General features: G+C 34.8%; 1 protein-coding gene across 1 annotated transcript; it reads left to right on the forward strand.

The window, feature by feature from the left end:
- The first annotated feature begins 1,604 nt into the window (after positions 1 to 1,604).
- Positions 1,605 to 12,992, forward strand: LOC139893994 (WD40 repeat-containing protein HOS15-like). Its single transcript, XM_071877198.1, has 14 exons — positions 1,605 to 1,788; positions 3,295 to 3,440; positions 3,533 to 4,034; positions 4,120 to 4,214; positions 9,676 to 9,722; positions 9,859 to 10,009; positions 10,571 to 10,634; positions 10,728 to 10,886; positions 10,980 to 11,101; positions 11,252 to 11,326; positions 11,456 to 11,509; positions 11,587 to 11,660; positions 11,769 to 11,843; positions 12,602 to 12,992. The coding sequence occupies exons 1-14, from the start codon at positions 1,728 to 1,730 to the stop codon at positions 12,819 to 12,821; spliced, it is 1,845 nt and encodes a 614-aa protein (XP_071733299.1). The 5' UTR covers positions 1,605 to 1,727; the 3' UTR covers positions 12,822 to 12,992.
- The last annotated feature ends 3,622 nt before the right edge of the window (positions 12,993 to 16,614 follow it).

Here is a 16,614-nt window from a genome sequence, read left to right on the forward strand (position 1 = left end):
CGAATAAGGATATAACAAAATAGTTGAATGGCTTGAAACTAGAAAACGTGACGCTTCTTGCTATGTACAAGTGAGCCAATCCGAACCACGAACAAAAGTATACAACAAGACCAAAACACGCTCAAAGTAAACCTACGAACGACAAAACTCTAAAGCGACAAACTAACGAAACAAAACATCCACCACCCTATAGAGCTGACTTCTTCATTTTACGGTTAATCGTCTCACGATCAATTCTTTTCCTGACCAGATAAACGATCTTGTAAGTCAAAACATTAGATAACCTATCACTAACCAAAATCGCTAAAGATTGAGCAATTATACAACGATTCTCTAGTTCTTGAAAGAACCCTTAAAACCGGGTTTTAAGAATTGATCCAACCCGTTGATGTAATCAGTTACTTATTTTAAAAATAAAATCTATATTTTTTATTATATTGCTAAGATGATGATGTCATTATTATCCTAATTTCTTTGTTAAGAAAAAATTAAAAAGAAAAAGAAAAAAATCTAAACATGGTGGGTGATGTCATTAATCTAAATAATTTTGAATTAAAATTAAATCTTATTAATTAATTATTATTATTCAATCTTATTAATAACTAGTCCGGATCCGGCCCACGCGATGCGGCGGAGGCTTTCGGCCTGTGTATTCATATTTAACATAGTGTTCTGTATTTACAGAGGGGAAAACAATGCATGTCTTAAGCGCCGTTTTAGATGTCGTTATCTTAAGCATTTTTTAAAAGTGTCCGTTTCGAACGTAGTTAGTTTCGTTTTGTTCATAATTTTTTTTCGAGTGTAACGTTGCTGTCGGAAGAATTTAATTTGCGGCGAACAGAAAGATACGGGTTGTCATCGTGTTAAGCGTTTTTTAAAAAAGTGTCCGTTTCGCGTATAGGTAGTCACGTTGGGTTCGTGAGACTTTTTCGAGTTGACGGTGGTCTCGAAAAAATTTAACTCTCACCGAGCGAGAAGATAAGGCGCGTTATAAATTTGGGGGTAATTAGTTTCTTTTATTTTAAAAAATTATATGTTTACACTTTCTACCCCTGAGAAAGTGTAAACTTGAGGGGATGTTGTGTAAATTGAGGCGAATTTGATGGACCGATTGTAGTGTGAACGTAAACTCAAAACTACAATCTAAATGAATTAAAACTACATAATTAGGCATGAGTTTTAGCATGTAAGGGTTAATTATTTTAATTATTAAAATGAAGTAATTTTAGGTTATTTTAATTAATTATTTTGAATTGGTTACGAGAAGGTATAAAAGTTAGACAAAAGGAACAAATTCTACATTTATATTTTAATTTTCATTTTTAAAATAAAATGACAACCAATATTATATCTTATGATTGGATGTAAATATGCATTTTAGGTATTTGATGAAATGTTCAGCTGACAAGTTTCTTAGTCGGATTATGTGGTTCTACAGGTCATTAAACTAAATAACTTTAGCATTTACATTCATTTAGTATCTATCATTAAATTATTTCGTTTAAACAAACCCGTAGTTTCACGGGTTATTTCACTAGTAAAAATGAAACGGCTATTATTAATGTAACCAACCCAACCCGTTACAGTCTCAACCACCCGAAAACTTAAAACCCGGGTTTTGCCCCAATTGTGAACCTGTGTCCCCATTATTTAACCCCCTTCACTCCAAAACCCTTAATTCCTCCTTTAAAATACAAAATTAGGGTTTGGATGTTGTTCATCTTGCAATGATTAACATCAATTCGCAAGAGTTGAACTATTTAGTCTACCGTTATCTTCACGAATCAGGTTTCTTTTGTTTCTTTTCTTATTTTTTCTATTTTTATTTATATATTTATGTATACTGCGTAATTGTGTGAATGTTTTTATCATGCTTCCAATTAAGTATATGCTTGATATGCTTGACTTTTAGAATTTATACAGCTGAAAGACTCCGTTTTTTATTTTATTTTCTAGGGCTTAAATTAACCTGAATTCATGAAATTAGAACGGAAATTTTGAAACGTTAAAACTAATTCGGGAGTTAACGAGTTGAATTGCGTAATTTTGACTCGTGTAATTCTGAAAGTCGTTAACTTGAAATTGGAAATGTGATTTTTCAGTAGATGTGTTTTTTTGTCTAGAATGTCATAATTACTTGTCTTATTTCTGTAAGGTTATAAGTTTTGACTGAAACTTAATATAAACCATTGATATCTATCAAGGTATAAACATTTATCTCAAAAAAATAAAAAGTATATGAGAAAAGTGATTGTGAGCCAGTCCTTTAGTTGTGCTATCACCTGTTTGAAAGAAAAGTGAGGTGTTGTTTGTTTTTTTTAAGATGTTTTTGTCTGAAGATCTGCGGACCACGTCTGTAAAGATGATGTGGCCTGAAGGTCTGTATGTATGTTGAATATTGAAGACTGTTTTTTTTATGTCTGCAAAATAACTTAATCATGTATGCAGCAGTTAGAAGCACATTTCTAAGTCTGCGAGGTGTTGCAGACAGAATAAAGACATTATTTTATCTCATGTCTTCAGAAAAACAACAGTCTGCAGTAAAAACGTCTGCAGGCGCGCAAACATAAGACATAATAAGATCCGCAGACTGAAAAACAAACGACACCCGAGTGTGTGGATTAGTTTTTGTTGTTGTTGTTACATGTTAGAGCTTATAAGCCCCCAATAAGCTCCAATAATGGAGTTGAAGTTTGTTGGCTTATTGCTTCATGAAAGAGCTTATAAGCTCGTAAAAATAAGCTTAAACAAAATGACAAACACTTTTGTGAGCTATTTTCGTAAAATCACTCCTAAGTGAGCTATAAGCATATGAAATAAGCTAATCCAAACACATTCGTAGAATCTGTTTAATTTCTTGAAACAAGGTGCCTGGTATCTCTACCTTTGCAAACTTAAAGACTGACCCGCTTCAACACTTCAATTGTGCTATTAATGTTAGCTTACCTACTCCGTAGCCGGCCAGATTATTTTTTTACCTGAATATTATTAATAATGGGTATTTTGTGTAAGAATATCTTCATTTTGACCCTTGAATTTTAAGCTAGTTATCTTATTAATGTAAGAATGGAGGCTTTTTAAGATATGTTTACATGAAAATAGTATGTGCTCCGAATCTTTACACTGAAATTTCCAAAATTGTTTAATTACTTTATGATTTATTAAATGTAAATTAGATTATGCAGTGCAATAATCAACTAAACAGAGGCTAAAATACAGAGCCTGCTGACTTTTTTACACCTTTTCTCTTTGTACTGTGTGATGTACGTGTATTAACTTTGTAAGTTATTTCAGGTTTCACGCATACTGCATTCACATTAGGTTACGAGGCTTCACTGAATAAAAGTACAATAGATGGAAATTTAGTTCCACCTGGTGCTCTTGTTACATTTGTCCAGAAAGGGATTCAATATCTTGAACTTGAAGCTAACCTAACATGCGTAAGATTGTTTTCTATATGTTCCACTTTTACTGTTATGATCTTATGATGTTATAGGTCATTTGACTAATAATGGGCTTATTGGGATTTCAGAATGATTCCGACATCGATGAAGATTTCTCTTTTATACAACCTATCGATCTTATCACAAAGGATGTTTATGAATTACAACAAATGATAAAAGAAAAGAAGCAAAGTCTTCAAAAAGGTAAAAACAGAGAAAAGAACAAGGAGAATAGTACTTCAACACGGGACCATGAACAAGAACATGCTAGAGAAAAAGAAAAAGAACTTGCTAAAGAAAGAGAGATGGAAATCGAGAAGGAACATGTTCGAGAAAGAGAAAAGGAACGCCGAGAAAAGGAGAAAGAAGCGGAGCGTCAACATCAACGTGAACGAGAAAAGAAAATCGAACTCGAACATCAACGAGAAAAAGAGAGGGAAAAACTGTCAAGGGAGAGAGAACGGGAGTTGGAGAAAGAGAAGATGGAAAAGGATAGGGAAAGGGAAAAAGATAAGGGTAAAAATAAAGAAAAGAAGAACATGGATGAGGATAAGATGCGAGTCAAACCTGAAGAAAGTGGGACCGCAGAAGGTAATTCATAAACATCCTTTGTGATAATCATATAATCAATTGATTATTGATTATATGTTAATATGTTATTTTTTGCAATGTGCAGTTGGACCAGAACCAATGGAAATTGACTTAAAAACATCTTCGTCTTCAATGATTCCCAGCTCTGATGTGACAGTGTTAGAAGGTCATACTTCTGAGGTATGTGTAAATTCCTATTTTCTGATTATTACTTTGGCGTTTGTATTCATTTCATTTTAATACGGTGGCTGAATATTACACTATGTATAAAAATTGATCTCAATACCCAACAAAAAGCACTTAAAAATCTAACCCAAACATAACAGTCAAATCAAGTTCATGAAATTAGAGATTTAATTGGACAAAATCAAATCAATAGATGATGAAGTTAGAGACTGTAAATGTGTTTGAAAGGATCAAACTATGTGAATTAAATAAGAAATTAGTATAGTGATGCGGATCGATAATCAAATGGCCAACAACACGAAATGAAAGAGGACTTGAAGAAAAGAAAACCCAGAGGGTTCTTCTGTTATTTTTAATAATTAGCCAAAAACTGATTTCATATGTGGTATAACTAAACAATTATAGGAAAAGCCAATACTCAACCGCATGTATCGATTGATCTACTTTCCTAATAAATGACATAAAGGAGTTTCTCAATCACCACTTATTACTATAATAAAGTCTTGTGAAAACACTTGAGACATCATGCAAGGTTGATATTAGTAGTTGAATCCAAACCGTCACTCCCTGCATCATCCTCCCCACCTTGAAATGGACTCGTCCTCGAGTCTTCTTCATTTTTGCTATCTCCAACGTACGGGGACAGATCTGCAACATTGAAGGTGGCTGAAACATTGTAATGCCCCGGAAGTTTGATCTTGTAAGCGTTAGCGTTGATTCGTTTAAGAACTCGAAACGGACCATCAGCACGTGGTTTCAACTTCCCAAACCGACTCGCGGGGAAACGCTCTTTTCGTAAATGAATCCAAACGAGATCATCTTCTTTGTAAAGTACTTTTTTTCGTTGTTTGTTTGCATGGGCGTGGTATGTTTCATTGTGCTTGATAATCTGTTCATGTACTTGTTGGTGGAGTTCTTTAATTTGTTTGGAACGATCATCCCCCTTGACACTATAATGACCGATTATTGGAAGTGGTGCCAAATCAATTGGAGTAAATGGATTTCGCTCATACACAATCATGAATGGACTCATACAATCATGAATGGACTCATTCCTGTTGTGCGATTAATGGATCGATTATAAGCAAACTCGGCTTGCGCTAGCGTGAGATCCCATTGTTTGGGCTGATCACCAATGAGACTTCTTAAAAGGTTTCCCAAGCTTCGATTCGCCACTTCCGTTTGACCATCCGTTTGTGGGTGGTGAGAGCTACTAAACTGTAATTTTGAACCCATACGTTTCCAAAGTGTGCGCCAAAAATGACTAACAAAGTTAGTATCTCTGTCAGAGGTGATGCTCTTGGGAATACCATGAAGTTTCACAATTTTAGAAAAATATAACTTAGCAATTTGGCTTGCATCATACGTCTTCGAACAAGGCACAAAATGAGCCATCTTGGAGAACCTGTCAACACAAACCATAATCGAATCCTTTTGTCTTTGCGTTCGAGGTAAACCCATGACAAAATCCAAGCTGATGTCCTCCCATGGAGCCTCGGGCACAGGCAACGGGGTGTACAATCCCGCATTATTGCTATGGATTTTTGAGACATGACAAACTCGACACCAAGCAATGACCCGTGAAACATCTCGTGCCACTTTAGGCCAATAAAAGTGTTCATGGATTAAATTCAAGGTCTTGTCCCTTCCAAAGTGACCTGCAAGACCTCCAGCATGATTTTCTAAAATAATAGAATCCCTTAAAGAGCTCAAAGGGATGCATAAACGAGCACCCTTGAAGAGATACCCATCATGTTTAAAAAAATCTTGGAACGGGTTAGAGTCACATTTCCTCCAAATATCTCGAAATTCCGGGTCATCTTGGTATAATTCACGCACATTATCAAAATCACATACCTGGATTTTCAACGTAGATGTTAAAACATACCGCCGACTTAACGCATCAGCTACTGTATTTGTTGTTCCAGATTTATGTCGAATGACGAACGAGTAGGCTTGTAAAAATTCAACCCATTTAGCGTGGCGGGGATTTAGTTTGTGTTGTCCGTTGATATACTTGAGAGCCTCATGATCGGAATAAAGAATAAATTCGTTAGAAAGCAAGTAATGGCGCCAATAATCTAGACTTCGTATAATGGCATAAAATCCCTTGTCGTAAGTAGAATACTTACGACGTGCTTCATTAAACTTTTCACTGAAAAACATAATCGGTTTCTTATTTTGACTTAACACCCCACCAATACCCAATCCAGAAGCGTCACATTCCACTTCGAAAACGTCGTTAAAGTTCGGAAGAGCTAAAACAGGAGCTTCAGTAACCCTTCGTTTTAACTCCTTGAAAGCGTTGTTGGCTTCTTCTGCCCACTTAAATTTCCCACCCTTGAAGGACTCTGTCATCGGTGAAATTATGCTACTAAAGTTTCTAATGAAACGTCGGTAAAAGGAAGCCAATCCATGAAAACTTCGAATTTCATGAATTGTCATAGGAGTGGGCCAACTTGTAATCGCTTCTACCTTTGTGGTATCCATTCGTATCCCTTCAGCTGAAACCAAATAGCCAAGAAATATGACTTCATTAGTAAGAAAGTGACACTTCTTTCCGTTTGCATACAACTTTTGATCCCGTAAAACTTGGAAAACCTGTTGTAAGTACAACAAATGTTGCTCTGTATCCTTGCTAAAACCAATATGTCATCAAAATATACGACAACAAAATGACCAATAAAAGGTTTAAATAAGTGGTTCATAAGGCGCATGAAAGTGCTTGGAGCATTCGACAACCCGAAAGGCATCACCATCCATTCATATAACCCATCACGTGTTTTAAAGGCTGTTTTCCACTCATCCCCGGGACGCATACGAATCTGATGGTACCCGCTTCGCAAATCGATTTTTGAGAAAACTTTCGATCCATGTAACTGATCAATCAAGTCTTCGAATCGAGGAATGGGAAATCGATACTTAATGGTTATCTTGTTCACAGCCCTACTGTCAATGCACATTTGAAAAGTTCCCCCTTTGTACTAACAAAGCAGGTACAGCGCATGGACTCATGCTCTCACGTATAAGCCCTTTCTCAAGCAACTCGGTTACTTGCTTTTGCAATTCTTCAAACTCTTTTGGGTTCATGCGGTAGGCTGGTTTGTTTGGAATAGTTGAACCCGGAAGAAAATCAATACAATGCTGAATTTCCCTCATCAGTGGCAACCCAGGTGGAATATCTTCGGGAAAGACATCTCGAAATTCTGTTAGTAATGGTTGGATTGAACCAGGAACATTCTGTGTGATTTCATTAGCTTCTGTCACTAACAAAGCAAACATCAGAGAATGATTGGTGGCCTTTGTTATACCCAAAAATTCTGATCTAGAATGCACAAGTACATCAGTATGATGTTGTCTTGTGTCAAATGGTGCTAAGGTAATACTCACACCATCTTTTTTGAAGCTATATGTATTCCTAAACCCATCATGTTTAGTCTTTCTATCATACTGCCATGGTCTTCCCAACAAAATGTGACAAGCATCCATAGGTATCACCTTACACCATACTTCATCGTTGTATCTTTTTCCAATCGAAAACTGAATTAAACAACGTTTACTAACCTTGACAAGATTTCCTTTCTTCAACCATGTAAGTTGGTATGGTTCTGGATGGTCCTCCATGGTGAGGCCTAATTTCTCAACCATGCTCGTTGCCACGATGTTCTCACAGCTACCTCCATCGATAATCAAACTACATATTTTCCCCTTTGAAGTACACTTGGTGTGAAATATATTATTGCGAAGCCACAATGTGTCATCAACATTTTTTGATACAGTGGCATTGAGGACTCGTCGAGTTACTAAAGCTTCACCACGGTCAGCGTATACATACTCATTTTCTTCTTCATTTGTATCTTCCTCCTGATCAGTATCATATACGGGTTTTGTGTCTTCGGTTAAAGTTACAAGCTGTTTGTTTGGACAATCCCTCGCAAGATGGCCTATACCTTGGCATTTGAAACATCGAATGACATGTTGATTAGTCGGATTGCTTGTACTACTGCTAGGGATATCAGGTTTTGACGTAGAAGATTTAGGAGATGTTGTCGCGGGTATTCGAGACGAAGGTGTGAATCTGTTCCCCAAAGGTCGACCTCGATTTTTCAACTGTTTTTCAACCTTAAGTGCTAGTCGACACACGTCTAAGTATGACCAGTATGATTGAAGTTGTACTACATTAGAAATATCAGATCGCAGACAACCCAAAAAGCGAGCAATTACTTGTTCCTCTTCTTCCATTACACCACATCTCATGCGTAACCGATCAAACTCAGCAATAAAATCTTCAACTGATGAGTTCCCCTGGGTTACATTGTGGTAGTCCAGAAATGCCTCTTGCCTGTGATTGACAGGGAGGAATTTCTCTTGTAATAACTTCTTCATTTCGGTCCAAGTTTCAACTTTGGATTTTCCCTCTCGCAAGCGTCGTCTCTTTACATGATCCCACCAGAGGGACGCATATTTTCGAAGCTTGATAGCAACAAGTTTTACTTTCAAATGTTCAGGAATGTCCCTCAAGTAAAAAATTCTTTCAACAGTGCTTAACCAATCGATAAATTCATCCTGGTGCATCTTTCCTTCAAACTCGGGAATCTCTATTTTCATACCCATGTTACGAAACGAATCATCCTGATTCAGGCCATAAGGATGTCGACGGGGATTACCGAAAGGATTCCCCCCCACCCCCCACCCCCCAACAAACAATCATCCCAAACGTGAGGTTCCGAGTCAGTTTCCTCATCGTGCAACTCCTGTTGAATCTCAAGTTCTCTAACTCGTTGTTGAAGACGTTGAATTTCGAGATCACGTGGGTCTGGTGCACTGCCATCGTTGCCTCGGTCGGCGCCTCGACGATTAGCATTACGAGTAGATCTCCCACGACCGGCCATTTGGGTACCAAAAGCTCTGATATCAAATGATGCGGATCGATAATCAAATGGCCAACAACACGAAATGAAAGATGACTTGAAGAAAAGAAAACCCAGAGGGTTCTTCTGTTATTTTTAATAATAAGCCAAAAACTGATTTCATATGTGGTATAACTAAACAATTATAGGAAAAGCCAATACTCAACCACATGTATCGATTGATCTACTTTCCTAATAAATGACATAAAGGAAGTTTCTCAATCACCACTTATTACTATAATAAAGTCTTGTGAAAACACTTGAGACATCATGCAAGGTTGATATTAGTAGTTGAATCCAAACCGTCACTCCTTGCATCATATAGTTTTGTAAGTCAGTGCTCAATTGATTTGGTAATGTTTATGATAACTGGAAATTGTGATTTGTAAACCTCTGTTTTTTGGGACTTCGCGTTGACTTGTGATTGCTTAAGATAAACTATGCTCGATATGAGCTATAGAATGGTTTTAATATGAACGAAGTTACGTATGAAAACTTTGTTTTCCATTATGTAATAATAAGATAAGATTGGTTGATTGTTGCAGGTTTTTGTATGTGCATGGAGTCCAGCTGGTTCTCTTTTGGCATCTGGGTTTGTGCTTTCTTTTTAAACACAACATTATTTAGGAAATAATAAGCCTTTCTGTATCATTTTAACGGTAATATTCAGTTTATGTAAATAGAGAGTTTCTCATTTTAGTTTATATTTGCTTATTTATACTTTTTAGGTCTGGTGATTCGACAGCGCGAATTTGGAAAATTAATGATGGGCCTTGCAGCTCTAATGCACAAAAGGGTCCCTTAGATGTTACTGTTTTGAAACACCTCAGAGGTAGAACTAATGATAAGAGCAAGGACGTAACTACACTTGACTGGAATGTGAGTTTTTTTTATAAAAAAATGTTGTGTTTTAGTTTCGGTCGAAGGGTCGAGTTTGAAGATGGGATTTATCTGTAATGCTTCTTTATACAATTTAAAGTGCTTGTTTATCTATAATTAGGATAATTAATGAGCTAATGATTGTTATAAAACATCTTTCTACAATAATACTCTACATCTTAGAATAAACATTTATTTAGGTTGATTATTGAACTAATCATGATGGTTATAAAAACATTTTATTTACAATCATAATCTAAATTACATTGAATTTAAGATTTCAAGCTCGCTCCTTGTGTGCTTATTTGTAAATCTTAAGGCTTTTGCCTATATGATAATATTGAGCTTTTCAAAAAGAATTTTTTTTTTTTTTTTTTTTTTTTTTTTATTGAATTAAGAGGTTGTATGCTTCTAATATAGACTTCCCTTTAAATCATTTGACTTCTGATTTACCTAAAATTTTAATTTGACCATGTGAGATGAGACACTGCAGTACTCAATCTATTCATAAGTTAATGGGTTGAAATTGCCACATCCAATTATGACTTTGTGTTTATATAGGGTGAAGGGACACTTCTTGCAACTGGTTCTTATGATGGGCAAGCCAGAATATGGAGTAAAGATGGTGAGTTATTGTTTGTTTGCTACTTGTTGTCTTTATAAGAAGGATACTTTTAAGGCAAATTTCTTGATTCTTGATTTTCACTTTTTTATTTAGGGGAGCTGGTAAGTACGTTAACAAAACATAAAGGGCCGATATTTTCATTGAAGTGGAACAAGAAAGGCGACTATCTTCTAAGTGGCAGTGTCGACAAAACTGCAATTGTATGGGACATTAAGACTGGAGAATGGAAGCAACAGTTTGAATTTCATACAGGTGTCATTTTACACCTTACTGCTTGTTTATAATTCATTATTAATTAATTAATTAATATTAATATAATAATTAAGAGAGTTTTGATGATTGCAGCTCCTACACTTGATGTTGACTGGCGTAACAATGTCTCATTTGCAACGTGCTCAACTGACAACATGATTTATGTTTGTAAAGTTGGAGATAATCATCCTGTAAAAACTTTTGCGGGACATCAGGTATGTTCTTAATGGTCACAAGTCCTTTCTTATATATATACTTTCTCGTAATTAGCTTTCTTGCAAAAAAAATATATATTGTAACAAAATAACATGATACTTAAAATTGGTAATTTTGTAATATTAAATAAGGTTTGAATGTTACTCCAGGGTGAAGTTAATGCAATCAAATGGGATCCTACTGGTTCACTTCTGGCTTCATGTTCGGATGATTCCACTGCAAAGGTGTGATTATCTATCTATCTATACCGTGTTTGTAATGCATAATGTTTGTTGCTGGTTATTGGTTTTAATGAAAGAATAACATTTGCAGTTAGATTAATTACCAAATATAATAATCATGATGATGTATAGGTATGGAGCTTGAAGCAGGATACCTGTGTGCATGACTTAAAGGAGCATACAAAGGTACAACATTTTACATACTTATCTTAAATGCGACGTCCAAGTTTAGTTGGCATTAACATTATTATATAAATTTTCAGGAGATATATACCATCAGATGGAGCCCCACAGGTCCAGGAACAATCAACCCGAACCAGAAATTAGTTCTCGCTAGGTATATACGCTCCCCTTTATAATTAAATAAATAATTTGTATATGTATTCAAGTTTATATGTTTCTCTTGTCTTTTATATATACCTTTGGAATTTTCTTTACCGAGCAGTGCATCATTCGACTCTACAATAAAGTTATGGGATGTGGAGACAGGGAACCTTCTTCACAGTCTAGTTGCCCATGGGTACGTACAATACTCAGAACAATTTACCTTTTACGTGCAATTTTAATTTTTATAATTAAATTATAATTATTGTCACTGTTGTAACCCGATTACTTCCAATAAGAACTGACCACTCCGATTTTTCAGAATCCGTTTAATTAACCGGTCAACGTCGGTTAATGGGTCAAAATCGGATATTTCGGTCAAAGTCAAAATTGGTCTACATTTCAACATGAATTTAAACTAGAATTTTAGATTTTGAAGAAATGAAAGATTATGTTTATGTTTATGGTTTTCTTCTAAATTTACACGTACAGTTGAAACTTGTTATTTAAATGTATAAAAAGTCCATTCCAATTAATCCCTGAGTAGCGAGTTTTGCAACCTTGATTATTGTATCCGTAGTCGCGTATTTGGCTTCTAAGGACAATTATTGCTCTTTTAAGAGGGCTAGTTGTTTAAAGAGGTAACCTTTTTTGCTCTTATTTCTGTTCCGGGTAACTAACTTCTTAGGCCAGGGAAGAATTATCAAACACCCAAGTTATTCTAATTAAGGTAAGTACGTAAAATTTAGACACCAGTGCACCAGCAAACTTCAGTTGCTATGTCATCATTATTAAGTGGCTACCGTGTCAGATTACTTTATTAAAAATTATTTGAAGTTGGTTACATTCAGTTAGAACCTTTAATGGTTACTTGCTGGTTTAGAAAAAGTTGGTTCTGCAAAACTGATCTTTTAGCAACTGTAATGTAAATTGTTATGTTGAATTTGAACACAGGGATCCTGTATATTCTGTTGCGTTTAGCCCAAACGGTGAGTATTTGGCAAGTGGATCACTGGACAAGTGCTTGCACATTTGGTCTGTAAAAGAAGCGAAGGTAGTGAAAACTTATACGGGAAGTGGTGGCATCTTTGAAGTTTGCTGGAACAAAGAAGGTGACAAAATCGGTGCATGTTTCTCGAATAATGTAGTTTGTATCTTGGATTTCCGTATGTAATTTTTTAATTTCATCGTAAAAAAAAAAATCTCCGGGATTGTTTAGGGAGGTTTCTTAACTTGTGAAAGTTTGGTTAGTTGTAGTTATTTTGGTACGAATTTAGTAACCTTGACTTGTATTTTTATTTAACATGTCAATGTGATATTTAGAGATGTTGATTAATAGATTCATACAAATAAGTTTGTATTGCACTTGTTTGAGTTTTGCTTTCTTTCGTATCTTCTTCGTGACATTTTTCTGAAAAAGTCTGTTCTGGCACCATGAATCTGATAAGTTGCCATGTTTATAAATTTACAAAGATCAATGCTAAAATATGCCTCCATGGCAGATGTTAAACGTCATTTATAAAAGTGAATATTCCTTGAATCTCTTAAAAAAAAAAAAAAAAAAAAAAAAAAAGGATTTCATTAACATCAAACTTAAACATTAAAATATGTATTTAATGTAATACTTCTCCCATTCCAAATCAATTGTCCCTAAAAAAAAAAAAAAACACATATTTACTTTTTTGTTAATTTTCTTGTTTTATCTTTTACTTTTTAATTACTTACATGTATAAAGTAGGAGCAAAATTTTTTTTATCAAATTATTATTTTCTATTTATGAATGAAAGTTTATGATTAATGATTAATTAATGCATCTTATCATTCTCAAAATATATTTTGGGCAGGATGTCTTGATAAGTTGATAAGATCTTTCATGCTCATCCAACTAGAGGATACCTAAGTGTGTGTTGAATCCAAATTTCAACTGTGGTGTATACATTAGTGCATCAAAACGAGATTTTTCAATCATAAATTTCATCATTCAAATTCAACCCCTGTTTCTTTAAGGATCTACTTACCAATACCATGATCACTTAATTTTTTTTGCTATAACATGTTGCTATAACTAAGAACCAAGCTTTCTAAAACATTAACTATCTACGATTCTACTCCTTCAATGATCCAATCTAAACAGCCGACCTTTATTTCCAATCCAAATTTTGCTATATAGAATAACAATTGGTTGTGAAAGCCAGACATAGATTTCATTACCGTTGTCGGAAATTTTTACAACTCATAAAAACCAGTTGGGCACGGTTGCTCACTAGCCTCTGCCTTAGTACCGCCCGTCAAGGGTTATTTTCTTGGGATTATCGTCAAAAAATCCATTTTTTGACCTTTTTTGCGTGAGAAGCCCCATTTTTTTTTTTTTTGGCCAATTTGCCCTCGCAAGGAGCAAGATGTCTCTTGCTCCCTTGCGCCTTGCGTCCTTGATTTCACCTGGGAGCAAGGAGCAATGTGCCTTGCTCCTTGTTCCCAGGTGAAAGCAAGGACGCAATGTGCCTCTTGCTTCCTTGCTTCCACCTAGGAGCAAGGTGCCTTGCTCCCAGTTGGAACCAAGGACGCAAGGCGCAAGGGAGCAAGAGGCATCTTACTCCTTGCGAGGGCTAATTGACATTTTTTTTGGGCACTCACGCAAAAAAAGTCGAAAAATGGGCTTTTTGGTGATAATCTCTATTTTATTTGGTCATACGATGTTACCAGGTTGTGAGTTCAAGTTCACGGATAGACATGCATATATACTATATACCAATGAAAAATATATATTTGTTGTGGGATGCATATGTAAATATGCCTTAATAACTTATATATTTATTTGATGCAATCCGTTTAAAACGAATATAGATTATCTAACTGGATGAATATTGAATATGGTTATAGATGTTTACTGAATCGGATATAGACGATGTATAATCTATGGATGAACTCGAATACACCCGAAATGCTTAAATACATATATATACATATAATATACAAATATAAATATATCACTATAATTACTCTCATTTATATGTAGTATTTCATTAATTTATTCATAATCCTTTCACCTTTTTGTTGCATTAAGTTTTTAATATTTCTTATTTTTAATAGTGGGACATTTCCTTCATATTTAACAGATATTTCGATTAATGTACCATTTGAAATAATCATATTTTAATATGTATTTTGTTTATCTGTTGGTATCGGATCGTATATTTGTATATATATACAAGTTACGACAGACTAGTCTGATATGTTATTTAGAACAACTAGGTTATACGTTACAACATATTTTTAGGTAATTATATGACCTTACAATAAGCTATTTTTTTGGAAAGGCAAATTTATTATATATAAGAATTTACAATGCATGAAGCACACTACACGATTCTCACTTCACACTTACAATTAACAGTATGTGTAAGTGCCAAAACTATCCTAAGAATACAGTAGGAATATTGTGTCACTTGGCACTCACTGATCTCACAGTAGCAACACTAAAACTGACTCATTGACAAGTAGGCAATGAATATACCATTTGCAATACAAACTAGAAGAAAATTTGTGGATTATGTATCCAATTGTGCCAGTCGATTATCTTGTCCTTGCACCTTTTCGCAATCCACTCGAAACTTGTAACTTGGATTTCGTTTAAAGCGACTAGTGTGTTCCAACATTTATTTGTAAACACCTTTTGATTTCGGTTTTTCCAAATTAAGTAGGAACACGTCCACACAACCGCTTGCCAAATAACTTTCCCCATCAATGAGTTTGCTTGACCCGAATCAATGAAAAGGTCCCCGACGTTAATAAATGGGATCCCACCTCGCCCCCACCAATCAAAGACTTTGCACCAAACTTCAAAGGCATGTTTACAATAAGCTATGACTTTTAATAATATTAAATTGATAAAAAGATATATAATAATAAATTATCCAATGAATATTCTTAACCCGATAGATTAATTGGATACGGATATGGATTGATGAATTAAACTTTAATGTATATGGATATGGATGAAACTTTTATTAATAGATATGTATTTAGATATCGCATAGTTCGATTTATATCTGATCCATTGTTGCTATCGGTGAGTTTATTAAACAGGATGGTAAAATCATCACCATTCTTATACGGAGTATTAGCTATGGAACTAGGGATGACAATGGATCGGATATGGATCTGGTGAGGCCGTATCCATATCCATATCCATTTATTTTTTTTACTTTTCATCCATTCATATCCATATCCGTCGGGTGAAGCGGGTTAATGGATAATTATCCATATCCGTTTAAATTTATTTTATTTTTAACAATTATAAGCGGTGGTTCACTATATACGATCAAAAGTAATATTTTTAATATTTTGTGCGACTGAAAGTCACATTTTACTAATCTATATAACAAATATTCAATAGATAACCTATTAAACGTGTAAAGATATCGACATGTAAGTTGCTTACTTTTAGTTACATGGAATCACATTTGAACCACCAAAGTACGATAAATACATTTGATTACTTAAACAAAACAAAATATAAGAAAAAACTTATATTTTTAGTAAAAATATAAAAAAAGATGAATATGAATATAATTAATGAAATATCACTACATAAATGATACTAATTTGAGTGATAAATTTATATATTTAGTTATTTCGGGTGAAAGCTGGTTCATCCATGGATGAAATTTTTTCATCCACATCCATATCCATATCCATTTAGATCGTCCATATCCACGAATAATCGGGTGGATCGGATGGATATCCACTGGATTGGGTATCCATTGCCATCCCTATATGGAACTACAAGCAATCCAAATCGAGGGGGCTAAAATGTACAAAGCTGCAAAAAAAGTGACCAAAAGCAAAATAAAAAACTAGATCCAATTCAACGTTATCACAAAAGGCAAAATCACAATCTAAACCCGGTTTCAATTTCTAAAACCCGCCGGTGTCCAAACCCCAAAACTAAATTTCATTTCAAATTT

Source organism: Rutidosis leptorrhynchoides, chromosome 2, assembly GCF_046630445.1.
Source record: "Rutidosis leptorrhynchoides isolate AG116_Rl617_1_P2 chromosome 2, CSIRO_AGI_Rlap_v1, whole genome shotgun sequence".
NCBI classification, from domain to species: domain Eukaryota; kingdom Viridiplantae; phylum Streptophyta; class Magnoliopsida; order Asterales; family Asteraceae; genus Rutidosis; species Rutidosis leptorrhynchoides.

Coding starts and splice junctions, on each gene's coding strand:
- LOC139893994 (XM_071877198.1), top strand. CDS start 1,728: ATGATTAACATCAATTCGCAAGAGTTGAACTATTTAGTCTACCGTTAT. Junction 10,010..10,570: donor TAACTACACTTGACTGGAAT/GTGAGTTTTTTT, acceptor GTGTTTATATAG/GGTGAAGGGACACTTCTTGC. Junction 11,661..11,768: donor CAGAAATTAGTTCTCGCTAG/GTATATACGCTC, acceptor TTTACCGAGCAG/TGCATCATTCGACTCTACAA.